Source organism: Mobula hypostoma, chromosome 2 (genome assembly GCF_963921235.1).
Source record: "Mobula hypostoma chromosome 2, sMobHyp1.1, whole genome shotgun sequence".
NCBI classification, from domain to species: domain Eukaryota; kingdom Metazoa; phylum Chordata; class Chondrichthyes; order Myliobatiformes; family Myliobatidae; genus Mobula; species Mobula hypostoma.
The window spans coordinates 158,812,435-158,829,483 of NC_086098.1; the positions used below are offsets into that span (position 1 = coordinate 158,812,435).

At 46.4% G+C, this 17,049-nt stretch overlaps 1 protein-coding gene across 1 annotated transcript; it reads right to left on the reverse strand.

Moving 5' to 3' along the window:
- Positions 1-225: 225 nt before the first annotated feature.
- pik3ip1 (phosphoinositide-3-kinase interacting protein 1) lies at positions 226-12,414 on the reverse strand. The gene is made up of 5 exons (XM_063040929.1): positions 12,258-12,414; positions 11,760-11,882; positions 9,389-9,583; positions 5,144-5,222; positions 226-2,819 (listed from the first exon to the last, which is right to left on the reverse strand). The coding sequence occupies exons 1-5, from the start codon at positions 12,403-12,405 to the stop codon at positions 2,618-2,620; spliced, it is 747 nt and encodes a 248-aa protein (XP_062896999.1). The 5' UTR covers positions 12,406-12,414; the 3' UTR covers positions 226-2,617.
- Between the last annotated feature and the right edge of the window lie 4,635 nt (positions 12,415-17,049).

The window sequence follows — 17,049 nt, forward strand, 5'->3', positions numbered from 1 at the left end:
TGATGGTGTGTAACTTTCTCAGTTACAGCACTCAGGTGAATCTGGAGAGGGCCTTGGATGGGGAGTGTTCTCCCTATGTTATCCACAGTATTCAGGAGGTAACTTTGACAATGAAATGCTTTCTATTTTACAGCTTAGTTAAAAGTTGTAATGAAAGAGTTTGAGTTGATAAAATCCATATTACCCATTAACATGGCGTAATTTGCCACCCTCGAGTGCAAGACGAGCTGCCAGTGGAAGTGGTGGATGTGGGTTTGATTTCAACAATTAAGAGAAGTTTGGATAAGTACGTGGCTACGGTCCAGGTGCAGGTTGATGGGACTAGTTTAGCACCAACTAGATGGACTGAAGGGCCTGCTGCTGTGCTGTAGTGCTCTACAACTTTGAGAAACAATGCACGATGGTACGTGGGTCACAAACAACACAAACTGCAAAGATGGACGTATAAGCTGAGCAGTGTGAAGGTTGTGGCTGGGACACTGAACCACACATAATACTGAGCAAGAAGGGAATGGATAGAAAACACAAATAAGGGCAGAGCTGTGATTCGAAGGGAGGAAGAATACTGAGAAGATAGCTGCAGGCAGCCTAGTCCAATGCAGTGATGTGGAAACACAGGAAAATAGCTGGAGCAACACACAAAATGGTGGAGGAATTCAACAGATCAGGAAGCATCAAACAATGAAAAAGTAGGTAGAAGGTTGTAGATCCAGCCAGCACCACCACAGGCACAACCCTCCCCACCACTGAGGACACCTTCAAGAGATGGTACCCAGCATCATCATTAAGCACCCTCACATGCCCCCTTCTCAACATGACTATCAGGAAGGAGGTACAGAAACATGAAGGCCCACACACACACACAAATTTAACAACCTCCCTGCCTTTGTGTTTCCGAATGGTCCATGAAAACCACCTCATCTTTTTCACCATTTATTTATATTTGTAAATTACAGTAATTTTTACGTCTTACATTGTAGTGCTGCAACAGAACAGTTTTCATGGTAAATGTCAGTGATTATAAACCTTGTTCTAGTCCAAATGAAGTGCTCCATCCAAAATGTTCACTGTCCATTTCCCTCCACAGATGCTGCCTGGCCCACTCAGTTCCTCCAGCAGTTTCTTTTATTTTTGTGCTCCAAGTTCCTGTATCTGCAATGTCCATCTTGCATGTGATCTGCCCTGCTTTGCGCCTATAGTGAAGCCCTGGGTTGAGATAACTGGTGTTTGTTCTGGGGCCCCAGTGTGCAGGACCAAAGGACATTCCTTGTGGAGTGAACTGGTGAATGGCAATATCCTCATACTGGGAGCAGCAGTGTGAATATCTCATGGTCATTTGCACTGAGTGCGAGCCCCTCCATGTCCGAGCGTCCTCCTCCATTCCAGATGAGGGGCAGCAGATTTGGAGAACATTAATCTGACCCAATGCCTGCATTTCTGCGATGGGTCAACAATTTAGCAAATGCATTCTGAGGTACAGTCCTATCAGACCATCTTCCTCAGCTCGAGGTAGCTTAGTGAGGCTCCCCTGCACCTGTAACTCAATGAAGGATGCCAATGAATGGGACATTCCATGGGGTAGGGAGAGAAGGATTGGACCTGGAAGTGGGTGTTGGGAAACTGGAATTACCATAATTGTGAGGAACATGCTGATAAAGGATCATCATGCGGTTGACTGACTGGGCAGGAAGGGGCTGATTGTACAGTATTGTGAAAAATAAAAGCATACATTTCAAAAATCTAATAAATACTGAGTCAGGAAAGTTGCTGTGCACTAATCACAGCAAGTAAAGAGGGAAGGTAAAGCTGGTGGTCTGAGACCTGCTGGACTTTGTTCCTGACTGGTCTTATCTAAGAAGGGATGTTCGTGTGTTCGAAGCAGTGAGACATTCAAGTGTTTGTTGGAACTTGGAGGGATCTATCTGCAAAGGAGACGGCTGCAGGAGTTCATAGCTACTAGAGGGATCACACTGAGATTCCGAAAGTTCTAATGGACCATGGCTGAGGTGATCTCCCCTACTGCAGTGTCTCGAAGCAAAGAGTCCGAGTGACAGCATTAGTTCACTGCAGAGACTGGAATTCTCTCTGTGGAATTGGCTATTAGGATGCTAACAGATTCCTGCCTGGGCAGTGCAGGTTTAAGGGAAAGGGCAGGAAAAGAAACAGATCAACTCTGATCTATTGAATGGAACCATCTCCTTTCATCTCCCCTCCTAAACCGGTTATGTTGCTCTCTACACTTCTGACACACAATATTCCACTCCCCACAAGCGTTTGTGTTGGAAGTTTAAAACACTCGTAGCAGGCTGCTCACTTCCGAACCCAGATCATGCCTAACATTTATATATATATATATATATATAACAAAACCAACATGTGATTTGCTGTTGGATACTGTACTGTACTGTACTTTGCAGTTCATGCACTGATTACCAACACCCAGACGTGGCCTGATCCTTCGCGGAAAAGCAAATTCCATGATTTGTCAGGCTGCTCGCTGGCAGTTGTCAGGGAGAGTACTCTGCCTGGTAAGGTGTGGCTCACAGACCCAGTTCCGCTCTCAGCCCACTCTCCCAGAAGTCCACAGCCAGTCACCTTCTCAGCTGGTGTGCTGAGCTCAAGCCCCCGGAGTACCAGCTGGAAGCGAACAGTCACCCTCGCAGCTTTCTCCCGTGTGTGTCTGAGGGTTTACCATTACCACAGTGACCTCGTCACCCAGCTCACAGCTGGGGTTGGAGAAGGCTGACAGCGGCAGCATGATGCGATGGATTTCTTCTTCACATGCTCGCTGCTCCTGTTCTTTCTTCATATCTCGACCTCTGTAAAGGGAGGAGGCCCGCTTATAACCATATAATAATTACAGCACGGAAACAGGCCATCTCGGCCCTTCTAGTCTGTGCCGAACACTTACTCTCACCTAGTCCCACCGACCTGCACTCAGCCCATAACCCTCCATTCCTTTCCTGTCCATATAGCTGTCCAATTTAACTTCAAATAACAACATCGAACCTGCCTCAACTACTTCTGCTGGAAGCTTGTTCCACACAGCTACCACTCTCTGAGTAAAGAAGTTCCCCCTCATGTTACCCCTAAACTTTTGCCCTTTAACTCTCATGTCCTCTTGTTTGAATCTCCCCCGCTCTCAATGGAAAAAGCCTATCCATGTCAACTCTACCTATCCCCCTCATAATTTTAAATACCTCTATCAAGTCCCCCCTCAACCTTCTACGCTCCAAAGAATAAAGACCCAACTTGTTCAACCTCTTGTTCAAACCATTAATTCCTCATCGGTTCACGAAGCGCCATTAATGCAGGGATTCATTATTGAGGAAAAGTTCACACTGAGCTGGATCAGACGGTACAAGCCAAAGCTTGGGCAGAGGTGAGTTTGATGACACAAAGGTTGCTGGAGATGTGGAGAATGTAGAAGGTTGTCACAGGTGACAAAGGGACGTGACAGGATGCAGAGCTCAGCTCATACAGTAAGTGACAAATAGAGTTTGAAGTGATTCACTTTGGAAGGTTGAACTTGAAGGCAGAGTACAAGATTCTTAGCATTATGGAGGAACAGAAGGATCTTGCAATCTACATCCACAGATCCCTCAAAGTTGCTACTCGAGTTGAAAGGGTGGCGTATGGTGTGTTGGCCTTCATTAGTCACGGAACTGAGTTGAAGAGTCACTCTACATAACTCTGCTTAGACCACACATCGAGTACTGTGTTCAGTTTTGGTCACCTCAATCCTGGAAGGATGTAGAAACTTTAGAGAGGGTGCAGAGGAGATTTACCAGGATGCTGCCTGGATTGGAGAGCATACCTTATGAGGAAAGGTTGAGCAAGCAAGGGTTTGTCCTCTTTGGAGTGAAGGAGGGCAAGAGGTGACTTGATCGAGGTGTACAAGATGGTAAGAGGCATTGTTAGAGTGGACAGCCAGCATCCTTTTCCCGAGGGTGGCAACGGCCAATGCAAGAGGACATATTTTAAGTTAATTGGAGGAAAGTATAGCTGGGATGTCAGAGGTATGTTGTTGTTGTTTTTTTTTTAGAAACACAGAGAGTGGTGAGTCCATGGAGTACCATAGAGTCCATGGGTGTGGTAGAGGCAGATATATTAGAGCCATCCAAAAAACGCTTAGATAGGCATAAGGAGGATAGAGAAATGTTTGGCTACGTAGGATTAAGTTGACCTTAAGAGTAGATTAAAAGGTCAGCACAACACCGTAGGCCACAGGGCCTTCAGTGTGCTGCAATGTTCTATGTCAACAAGGGAGGAACTTCTGAGCACAGCGAAGAGCTTCTGCTGGAGGTAAACAGAGTGGACAAGGAGAAAGACATGTGGACAAATGACTTCAGTGCTCAAAGTGCTTCAGCATTGTCTCTCTGCTCTTTGTCACAACACATTCATGCCACCTCCCTCGGACCGATGGGTGTGAGGAGGCAGCGCTGGGCTGAGGGCCAGCTGCTGTACTGTTAATGAGGGGGCAGTGAGGTTTGGGTAACCATAGCCTTGGGCTGTTTGTGTTGAGCAAAGGGCCAAAGCCAGGTAGGACATGGGGCAGGGTAGCACAGCAAGAGGCCCACAGCATCTGTGATGCTAATTAAACCAATTCCTTCTGCCTGCACATGATCCAGATCCTCTATTTCCTTCATATTAAAGTGCCCATCGAAAAGCCTCTTAAACTCTCCAAATCTGCTTCTACTACCACCCAGATACCAACGAACTGACCCAGCACATCTCCTCTAAACTCTCCCCTCATGTCCTCTCAACTTAAAGCTATGCCCTCTCGATTTGGACATTTCTACCCTTGGAGACTGCCATGAACAATGTAGAAATTCTGAAAAACAAGTGCAAACAAGTCATTCAGCCCATCGAATCCACTCTCCCAGTCAGCACTGCCGTGGCTGGTCCTCCATCCCACACCCACCCCTGCCCATCAACGTGGCCTAGTAACTCTCTGGACACTTGGAAATCAGATGATCCTGGTGACACAAGGATGGAGAAGGACTAATGATCAGACCAGCAGCTCACTCACAGTCCTGTCCAGCACAGGGACCAGGCATCAACCCTTGGCTTTCAGTCCTACACAGTACCACGCTTGATCCCAGATCACACATCCCAGTCAGTTCAGCAAGCTTGTCCTTACCGTTTGTAAATGTAGCCCAGTATGATGCCAGAACCCAAGGCTATGATGATGACAATCATTATAATCGCCAAGACCTGACCTAGGATTGAAAAATAAACCAATGTGAAAGGGGGAAAAAGAGTTGGGTAGTTGCAGGCAAGTTGTTCAGAACCTCCGCCAGAGGAGAAAGTGTTGAAGTTTTGGGGATGATCTCCTGTCCTCAGTCACAGCTCTCCACCCTCGGAATGAGGTATGACTTTGAAAAATGGTTACTTGGTAACGAACGCAGTCAACATCAGTGAAGCAAACATGTAACTGAGTCGAGAGCAAACACTGGCCAAACAAAGCTACTTTCAGTTTGGGAAATGGACCCTGTTGACAGGTTCCGAGCAGGGTAATGGACAACGTTTCATTAGTCGGGGGATTGAGTCCAAGAGCCACGACATAATGCTGCAGCTCTATAAAAGCAACAGACATAAAAATTGCTGGTGAACGCAGCAGGCCAGGCAGCATCTCTAGGAAGAGGTACAGTCGACATTTCGGGCCGAGACCTTCGGCAGGACGAACTGAAAGAAGAGCTAGTAAGCGATTTGAAAGTGGGAGGGGGAGGGGGAGATCCGAAATGATAAGAGAAGACAGGTGGGGGAGGGATGGAGCTAAGAGCTAGACAGTTGATTGGCAGAAGGGATACGAGAGGATCATGGGACAGTAGGCCCAGGGAGAAGGAAAAGGGGGGGGAACCCAGAGGATGGGGTACGAGGGGGAGGTGGGGCATTAGCTGAAGTTTGAGAAGTCAATGTTCACGTCTTCAGGTTGGAGGCTACCCAGACAGAATATAATGTGTTGTTCCTCCAACCTGAGTGTGGGTTCATCTTTACAGTAGAGGAGGCCGTGGATAGACATATCTGAATGGGAATTGGACGTGGAATTAAAATGTGTGGCCACTGGGAGATCCTGCTTTCTCTGGCGGACAGAGCGTAGGAGTTCAGCGAAACAATCTCCCAGTCTGCGTCGGGTCTCGCCAATACATAGAAGGCCACATCGGGAGCACCGGACACAGTATATCACACCAGCCGACTCACAGGTGAAGTGTTGCCTCACCTGGAAGGACTGTCTGGGGCCCTGAATGGTAGTGAGGGAGGAAGTGTAAGGGCATATGTAGCACTTGTTCCACTTACATGGATAAGTGCCAGGAAGGAGATCAGTGGGGAGGGATGGGGGGGACAAATGGACAAGAGAGTTGGGTAGGGAGCGACCCCTGTGGAAAGCGGGGGCGGTGCGAGGAAAGATGTGCTTAGTGGTGGGAACCCGTTGGAGGTGGCGGAAGTTACGGAGAAAATATACGTTGGACCCAGAGGCTGGTGGGGTGGTAGGTGAGGACAAGGGGAAGCCTATTCCTAGTGGGGTGGCTGGAGGATTGAGTGAGGGCAGATGTGCGTGAAATGGGGGAGATGCGTTTGAGAGCAGAGTTGATGGTGGAGGAAGGGAAGCCCCTTTCTTTAAAAAAAGACATTTCCTTCATCCTGGAATGAAAAGCCTCATCCTGAGAGCAGATGCGGCGGAGACGGAGGAATTGCGAGAAGGGGATGGCGTTTTTGCAAGAGACAGGGTGAGAAGAGGAATAGTCCAGACAGCTGTGAGAGTCAGTAGGCTTATAGAAGACATCAGTAGATAAGCTGTCTCCAGAGATAGAGACAGAAAGATCTAGAAAGGGGAGGGAGGTGTCAGAAATGGATCAGGTAAACTTGAGGGCAGGGTGAAAGTTGGAGGCAAAGTTAATGAAGTCAACGAGCTCAGCATGCGTGCAGGAAGCAGCACCAATGCAGTCGTCTATGTAGCGAAGGAAAAGTGGGCGACAGATACCAGAATAAATGGGCCTGCCGTTCACCAGCAATTTTTGTGCGCGTTGCTTGAAATTCCAGCATCTGCAGATTTCAGCACTGGTCACCTCATTATAGAACGATGTAGAAGCTTTAGAAAGGGTGCACAGGAGATAGACCAGGATGCTGCCTGGTTTAGAGAGCATGTCTTATGAAGATAGGCTTAATGGGATAGGGCTTTTCTCTTTGGAGGGAAGGAGAATGTGAGGTTACTTGATAGAGTGTATAAGATGCAAATGGCATAGATAGAATGGACAGGCAGCCCCTTCTCCCAGGGCAGACACACGAGAGGGCACAATTTTAAAGGGATTGGAGGAAAGTATGGGGGCAGGGCGTCAAGGGTAGGGTTTTTTTTTTACAGAAAGTGCTAAGGAACATACAGTTAGGTGTGATGGTAGAGGCAAGTACATTAAGGACATTTAAGAAATTTTTAGATAGACACAAGGATGATTGAAAAATAGAGGGCTATGTGGGAGGGAAGGGTTAGATTGATCTTAGAGAAGGTTAAAAGGTCGGCACAACATCGTGGGCCGAAGAGCCTGTGGTGTGCGGTAGTGTTCTCTGTTCTAACAGTAAACTGGCAAATGGGTTTATACTTTGTCACGTGCACTGAGGTACAGTGAAAAGCTTCGTTTTGCATTCCATCCATACCAGTCACCTCACCGTTCAGTGCCAGATAGTTCAAGGGAAACCCACGACAGAGTGCAAAGTGAGTGTTAACTCTCCCAAACCCGGCTGGGGCCAACAACCCTATCCTGTAAAAACCCAGAGCTGCAGAAACACCAACAGAAACCTCATCCCTGGGAGAGGAAGGAGAAGGTGGGCTATACCTGGGCCCAGGTCGGAGGAGATGCTGTTGGCGGCCTGGGCTTAAGCAGGTAAACTGAGTGCTAGTTACAGAGAAAGTACAGTGCAGGCAGACCGCAAGGTGCAAGGTCATAATATGGTAGATCGTTTGTGAGGTCAAAGCAGCACAATGGCTAATGCCATTTTATCCAAGTAGGTGGGAGGTCTAATAAATAGTCTAGTCCTGAGGCACAGAGGGACCTTGGAACACAAGTCCAGTGATCCTTGAAGGTGGCAACTCAGGCAGACAGAGTTCAAATTATAGAAACGTAGAAAACCTACAGCACAATACAGGCCCTTCAGCCCACAATGCTGTGCCAGACATGTACTTACTTTGGAAATTACCTAGGGTTACCTAAATAGCCCTTCTATTTTTCTAAGCTCCATGTCCCTATCCAGGAGCCTCTTAAAATTATGTCAGCAAATTGGATCCAAAACTGGCTCTGTAGAGGAAGACGGGAAGTGGAGGGCTGAATTCAATTTGAAGAGGTGTACCATGGATTGGTGCTGGGACTCTAGCTGAAATTTATATTAACAACTTGGTAGAAATTTTGAAGATTAGTGGTGCTTGAATACAGAGGAGGGTAGATTCAGACTATAGAACGTTGCTGACCAGGTACTTCATGCTGATAAGGATGAGGTGATTTCTTTCAAGGTGTCAAACAAGTGGAGAACGAGAATGTTCACCATGAACGTTAGTACCCAAGACAAAGGGACTTTGAAGGTAGCAATATACTGTAGGTAGATGAAATGGCAAACAAAGCACATGGAATACTTGCCTTCATTAGCCGGGACGTAGAGCTTAAGTATAAGAGGTCTTGGTGCAATGTTACAACACATTGATGAGAAACACTGCCAGAATATTGTGTACAGATCTGGTGGCCACACTATAGATAAAATTACTGCACTGCAGAGAATGCAGAAGGAATTTATAAATGATACATTTTGTGAAATGTGTTGTTTCACAGCAGCGGGTCAGTGCAAGACAAAAGTCACTGTCAGTTACAAAAGAAATAAATACTTAGTGAAAAAGACAAATAACAAGCTAGTATTCGTGACAGTTCAGAGATCTGATGGCAGAGGGGAAGAAGCTGTTCCTAAAATGCAGAATGTAGGTCTTCAGGCTCCTGTACCTCCTCCCCAGATGGTGAAGGTCTGTAATGATGGATGGCGCCTTCTCAAGGTACTGAGGATGTGCGACTCAGTGATATGGGCAGACGGCAGAAGCAGGGGATGCTCTCCCTGGAGACAGCTGGTTCTGAGGGGATCCGAGAGGGGTGATTGTTAAAATCACAAAGGTGGAGACAAGAACTAGAAGCCATCAAAAGGAGATGAGCAGCTAAAGAACCCAAGCTGAGATCAGGGAAAAACAAATTAGTGATGGGGATTAGGTTGTATTCAATTGTGAGAACAGGGTAAGTATCAGAAATCTACAGGCAACTGACTGGATCAACATTACAAAGAGTTAGCATAGTCTCAATAGGCCAAATAGCCTCCCCTTCCTGTACTGTAACCATTGCACTGAGTGCAGGGACCATACCTGGAACTCCAAGGTCTTGTTTCTGTTTTGCTGACTGTCTCACTGGGTGGCTAATTCCACTGACTGGCTGCCGAACAATGGGCTCGCTGGCAGAAGGCATCTTCACCTGGTCTTTGATCTGAGCTGCCCTCTCTCCTGGCTTCACCGTTTCCGGCTCTCCTGTCGTGTGATTTAGGTCTTCATTTAGGGAAGCACCTAACAAGATGTAAGCCTGGTAAATGACTGAGCAAGGACTGAATGCTCCCTGTGCTGGATCGTCCCAGGGGAATTTTGTTACCTAAACTTTCTGTTCCATTAAATAAACACTTCATAGTTATTTAAGATCATTCTGTGATCTACCATGAGAAAATACCCTTTTAGTTGGAGTACAATTCTGGTGAATGCCCTTGTGTTTGATGCAATCCCTCTACACTCTTCTATCACTATCTTCTACCCACAATAGAACAGTACTCAAACCTATCCTTGTACCCTGCCAGCTTATACTACTTCATCTTCCCCCACCTTCTTATTCTGGCTTCTTCCCCCTTCCTTTGCAGTCCTGATGAAGGGTCTCAGCCTGAAAAGTTGACTGTTTATTCTCCATACATGCTGTCTGACCAGCTGAGTTCTTCCAGCATTTAGTGTGTTCCGCAGTACTCAAACACAGTCTGTGCAGATATTCATACAACACAACTTATACCTTCTGAACTGTATCCTGTTTCAGTTCTACACCACTGAATTTCCCCACAGCTCTTCTGTTCCAGGATTCAAATCATTTAGAATGATTTTCTTGCAGGTATTTGTAATAAATACCACCAACGTATTCATCTTCACAAGGACCATCCCACAACACTTCTGTCTGGCCACGATCAGCCTCTATACGTAAACACCAATGCCCTTGAAAGGAAAGCCTACACAATGTAGTGGATACCCCTGCCATCCCTTCTCACTGCTGCCATCAGGAAGGAGGTACAAAAGCCTCAGGAACCTCACCACCAGGTTCAGGAACAGTTATTACCCCTCAATCATCAGGCTCTTGAACCAGAGGGGAAATTTCACTTCACTCCCCGCAACAGTGAACTGTTCCCACAACCTGTGGGCTCACTTTCAAGGACTCTTCCCCTCATGTTCTCGATATTTATTGCTTATTTATTCATTATTTTTGTGGGAGGGGGGTTTGTATTTGCACAGTCTGTTGTCTTGCACACTGGTTGTTTAACCATCTTGTGTATGGTCTTTCATTGATTCTTTTCTTTTTGTATTTATTACAAATACCTGCAAGAAAATGAATCTCAGGGTTGTATATGGTGACATACATGTACTTTGACAATAAATTGACTTTGAACTTGGAAATACACAACCATTACTTTCCAGTCCCTTGGCCCAGTGGTCTCTTCCACACTGTGTACTGGCCAGCAGAGACACCAAGTCCACCTCCCATCAGTGCCAACCAAGCCAAGTAATGCCCAGTCTTCACTGTCCATGGCACACAGCTTTCATAGAGACAGGAGAGACAGAATGCACAGCCACTGGGAAGGAGAGAGGAGATTTACCAAGACAGCAGGATTGGCTGAGAGTGGTGGATATGTGGAACGGCATGCCAGGGTTGGTGGTAGAGGCAGATGCATTAGGGGCATTTAAAGAAACACATATTAAATTAAAGCACATAGATGATAAAAAAAATGAAGGGATATGTTGGCGGGAAGGGTTAAAAGTCGCCATAGTATTGTGGGCTATAGACCCTGTACCTGTACTGTGCTGTGGTATTCTGTGTTTTAAGAGACTGTCCTGGTGAGAAAGGAGTTCCTTGATGGGATCTTTGTCCCTGCCTTGCAGTGCACATCCAGGTATTGCTTACATGTGACGAGATTACCTCACACTCTCTCAAACACTGAAAGCTGGACACTGACACCCTCCAGGTGAAAACATTTCTTCAACCCTCCCACCAATTACTTCAATCTGTGGGCCTTGGCTTTCGATCCGTCTGCGTTAGGAAACAGATGATTCCCGGTTACTCTCGAGGCCCGCAAAAAATTATCTGTTTCATTAAGTCTGCCGTCAACTTTCTCTGTTTGGACGAAAGCAAACCCTAGCTGCTTCAGTCCGCCCTCATTGCAATATTTTTCGACTCGTGTTCCACATCCTCGATAACCTCCAGTCTTGCACTTTCAGTCCAAAAATTCCACCACACCGTCTGTAAACACCACCCTTCGTAATTTAAAAGAAAACCCTTAATTTCCTTGGCCCTGCAAAAAATGAACACCCCTCCCCACATCAGGGGCCACCTACCTCCTCTGTACAACACCCATTCCATCCCCCTAAACCCAGCCCACCTCAACGTTGTACTGATTGCAGTTGTCGCCCAGAGCGCAACACCAGTTATGACCGCTACCTGTGATGTTTTGAGAAAGATTCAGCTTTTCATCCTGCTCACTCTGCATCAAGTTTGCACAATTTACTCCAGGCGTAATACGCTGCTCTCCACTTAAACCAGTTCCATTGGAAGTTAGGCAGTCTGCAACAAATCAGCATAGAAATGTTCACCCGTTGTAGGACAGAGGGGAACCCCCTGTGCCTCCAAAACTCTGTCTCCGCCCCTTCCTCCCATACACACCAACTACATTTGCCAGTTCCCCCATAAATGGCCCCACCACGAACTCTAACTCCCAAACCCTCCCCTCCCAACAACAATCACAACAATGCTCTCCCCAACCTCCAAAGTGTCTCGCTTAGAGCCGTCCTCATCGCCGATCCCAAGCTAAGGCTTCCTCCAACCCCTCTCCACATCTTTCCCTCATTTCTCCAACCCATGCCCTCAACAGCTACCCCTCTCCTCCGCCCAGATGCTGACACACTACCGTCACCCCTCCCCCGACCCCCTCGGTCTCACCTGGTCTCGAGACAGCTCCAACCACAGCCAGCAGGTGCAGGAGGAGCGCCGCCCGCTTCAGTCCCGGGAGGCTCCCGTCGCGGTCCCCCGTTCCCCAAGATCCACCGCCTGGTTCCATCGCTGCTTGTAAACAACCTCGTTCCTGCATCGGTCTCGCTCTCCGTCCAATCGGGACCCACATTCTCACAGCCAATCCCAACCAGAACTAGGAACCCAGCAACCAATCCAAACGCAGATGCAAAGCTCAGCCACACGTCCTCACCCGAATGAACCAATCTAATAACAGCGTCCCACAACGACTCCAAATCCAGGCCTAGCTTTACAGCTAATCCAAACGTAGACCTTCTGCCCAGCAACCAATGGTATCTCGGTCCGTATCCAATTCCCTCACAGAGATCCTCAACCAATCCAAACCTAGAGCTAGAGCCCCAGCGACAAGGGCCAGATACGCAGGGTTGTTGGCGTCGTGCTGAACAGCTTGGTAGCTCTCACACCCGCCCCTTATGCCCTAGATTTTTACATGCTATGGAGGTCTTTTTTTTTTATTACTGAATAAACCTTAGACTCTCGCCTCAGCTTTTCTATATGGAGACGCGAAGCGTTAAAAACCAGACCCGTTACGGGTTAAGCATCCAACCCATGGGCTAGGTTCCCGGAATCCCGTCTGCGATCTGCTGTTTATCTTCGCTAATCTGGAAAAGACTCCCAGTTCCAGGAAGTGAATATTTAAAAAAACATAAACAAGTCAATTGGACTCCAGGCCCAATTTCCTTGATATTCTTTATCCTGTAATTCAGTATGCAATTCATTAACGATCCCCTGCCCCTAGAACACCCCAGTATCCCCATCATTCCTGAAACATCATTATTCTATAGCATAAACTCTCATCTCGTTGACTTGATTACATCTGGAGTGCAACATCCTCCTGGTGGTTTGTTACACAACAAACTGAAATTATCAAAATCCAGTCGACAATTCCGTCCCCTCCCTCCATCTACCGGCCACTCTTTGGTTATTCGTTACTCTGCATGTTTAGCCTCCAAATCCCTTGATTCGATTCCAGTCCAAACCTCACTTCCGATATTTAATTGACTCTAAGACAAGTCCGATTAGATTCAATATAGTTCTATTATTTTATGTAAAGAACCTGAATCCTTAGAAAAGCTCCGAGGCCATTACAGATCTAGCATTCACAAAGGCAGAAATGGCTGCTGGATGTTCCAGGGTTTAGATGTTTCAAAAGGGACACGGAGGGAGGGTAATGTGGCATTGCTATTCAGGGATAATATCACAGCTGCAGAAAGGGAGGACTTGATCGTCTACAGTGTTGGTGGAAGTCGAAAACGGAAAGGGAGCAATCACTATAGGAAATATTTTGTAGAACCCACTCCCTCCCCAATATTCATAGAGACACTGAGATGCAGATCAAGAGACAGATTCTGGAAAGGTGCAAAAATACCAGGGTTGTTGCAACGGGTGACTTTAACTTCTATAATATTGATTGACACCTCCTTAGTGCAAAAGGTTTAGGTGTGGCAGAGTTGTTAGGTGTGTCCAGGAAGGATTCCTGACGTAGAATATGGATAGGTCATACTTGATCTGGTACTAGGCATTGAACCAGATCAGTTGTCAGATCTCTCAGTGGTGAGCATTTCAGAGACAGTGCCCACAACTCCCTGACGTTTACCATAGCTTTGGACAGGGATGGGAGCCAATGGTATGGGAAAGTGCCTAACTGCTGAAAGGACAATTAAAATGCTACTAGGTAGGGAGTTGGGAGCATAGACTGAGAACAGATATACTCAGGGAAATGCGCAATGGAAATGTGATATTGCTTGGGAGCACTTGCTGGATAGGTTTGGAAAAGATGGTAGGGTGAAGGATCCATGGTTGACAAGGAATGTGGAATATTTAGTCAGCAGCAAGAAAGCTTAATTAATGTTTGCAAAGCAAGGATCAGACAGGGCTCTAATGTTACAAGGTAGCCAGGGGAGCTTAAGAGCGGATTTAGGAGAGTGAGAAGGGAACATGAGAAGGCCTGGATAAATGGATTAAAGAAAATCCCAAGGCATTCTACACATACATGAAGGACAGAAGGATGACTAGAGTGAGGGTAGGGCCGATCAGGGGTAAAAGAGGAAATGAACCTGGAGTCACAGGAGGTGGGAAAGGTCCTTAATGAATACTTAGCTTCAATATTCACCAGTGAGGTCAGTGTGGAACAAGCTGCTTTGCTGGAGCATGTCGACATTAAAGAAAAGAAATGGAACCTTTGATTAGGATGGATAAAATTTCAGGGCCAAATGGAATGTACCATTTTGCTGCAGGAATAATGGAAGAAATTGCTGCACCTTTGCCGATGATCTTTGTGTCCCAGAGGACTGGAGGGTGGCAAATGTTTGTTCAAGAAAGGTAATATAGAAAACCAATGGTGGGCAACCTATTGGAGTGCATTCTTGGGAGACAAGAGTTATGAGCATTTTGAGAAGCATAATGTGATTAGGGATAGCAGCATAGCTTTGTGAAGGGCATGCCGTGCCTCATGAGCCTGACTGAATTCTTTGAGGAATTAAGTAAAGAAATTGTTGAAGGCAGAATAGTGGATATAGATTTTGACAACAGTCCCTATGGTAAGCTCATTGAAAAAGTCAGGAGGCATGGGATCCAGGGAAATGACTGTGTGGATTCAGAATTAGCTTGCCCACAGAAGGCAGGGCGTGGCAGTAGATGGGAGTGTATTCTGCCTGGAGGGTGGTGGCCAATGTGTTTGGAGAGATCTGCATTTTGTGATTTAGATGAAGAAGTGAAAGAGTGTGTTAGTAAATTTGTTCATAGATGACATGACTGATGCTGGTGTGGATGGCATAGGTCATTGTAGTTACAACAGTACATTGATAGGATACAGAGTTGGGATGAGAAGTGGAAGTTCAACACAATAAAGTGTGAAGTGATTCACTCTGGAAGATCAATTTGAAGGCAGAATACAGGATTAATGGCAGGATTCTTAGCAGTGTGGAGGAACAGAGGGATCTTGGGGACCATGTCCATAGATTCCTCAAAGTTACTGCACAAGTTGATAGGGTGGTTTAGGTGGCATATGGTGTGTTGGCCTTCATTAGTTGGGGAATTGAGTTCAAGAGCCACAAGGCAGTGCTGCAGTTTCATAAAACTCTGGTTAAATCACACTTGGAATACTGTATTCAGTTCTAGTCACCTCACTATAGAAGGGTGTGGAAGCTTTACAGAGGATGCAGAGGAGATTTACCAGGATGCTGCCTGGATTAGAGAGCATGTTTTATGAGGATAAGTTGAGCAGGCTAGGGCTTTTCTCTTTGGAGAGAAGGAGATGGGAGGTGACTTGATAGAAGTGAAGATGATGATAGAGACAGATAGAGTGGACAGCCAGAGACTTTTCCCAGGGTAGTAATAGCTAAAACAAGGCATGCCGTGTTTCATTCAGGCACATAATTTTAAGCAACACACATAAAATGCTGGTGGAATGCAACAGGCCAGACAGCATCCATAGGAAAAAACACAGTCGACATTTCAGGCTGAGACCCTTCATCAGTCCTGAAACATTGACTGTGCTTCTTCCTATGGATGCTGCCTGGCCTGCTGCGTTCCACCAGTATTTTGTGTGTGTTGCTTGAATTTCCAGCATCTGCAGATTTCCTCGTGTTTGCGCATGTAATTTTAAGGTGTTTGGAGGAATATTAAGGGTTATGGGGACAAGGCAGGACCGGGTATTGATAGTAGATGATCAGCCATGATCTCAGAATGGCAGTGCAGGCTCGAAGGGCCGAATGGTCTACTTCTGCACCTATTGTCTATTGTCTATAATATGCAGGGGAGGATGTCAGAGGTAGCTTTTTCCCCCATAGAGTATGTGGAATGCCCTGCCAGGGATGGTGATAGAGACAGATACATTAGGGATATTTAAGAGATCCTTAGACAGGGACAGGAATGATAGAAAGATGGAGGGTTTATGGGAGGGGAGGGTGAGAATAATCTTGGAGTAGGTTAAAGGCTTGACACAACACTGTGGGCCAAAGGGGCTGTACAGCATTGTTCTGTGAAGACTTGCTCATAATTCACTCATCTAGTTTGCTATGTGAACCCTGATTCCAGCCTGTACCACATTCCCGGTGATCAGTTATACTTGATTCCTCTGGCAATCCAAATACAAGGTTCTCAATCAACCTCTCAATTCCAGATTTAGACATCAATATGCAACACCTCTCTGAATTTATTCTTCTAGGCATGAATAAAGAGATAGGAAAGTAACCACTGGCTTTTAGTTATATCACATCTTAATGTCGCTAGTGCTACTTAAGAGGGTTTAAACTAGTTTGGCAGGGGCAAGGGAATCAGACCACCAGATCAGAAAGTGGAGGAATTGAGAGAAAAAAGTTAAAGAGGGAGTGTTGAGCTGCACCATTAAGCAGGGACAAAAGCTGCAGAGCTTCACTCAGAGGGGTCATAATGGAGGTTATAGAACATAGAAAACCTACAGCACAATAAAGGCCCTTCGGCACACAATGCTGTGCTGAACATGTGGTTACCTTAAAAATTGCCTAGGGCAGGGGTAGGCAACCTACTGCCCGCGGGCCAAAACCGGCCCGCGAAGGTATTTTCACTGGCCCGCGAGTGTTTTTTCCTTATTCTGAGCATTTTACGCGACCACACCGATGGGGTAACTTTGAAGGTATGAGTCGTGAATTAGCTAAGATAGACTGGCAAATGACACTTAAAGGATTGACGGTGGATATGCAATGGCAAGCATTTAAAGGTT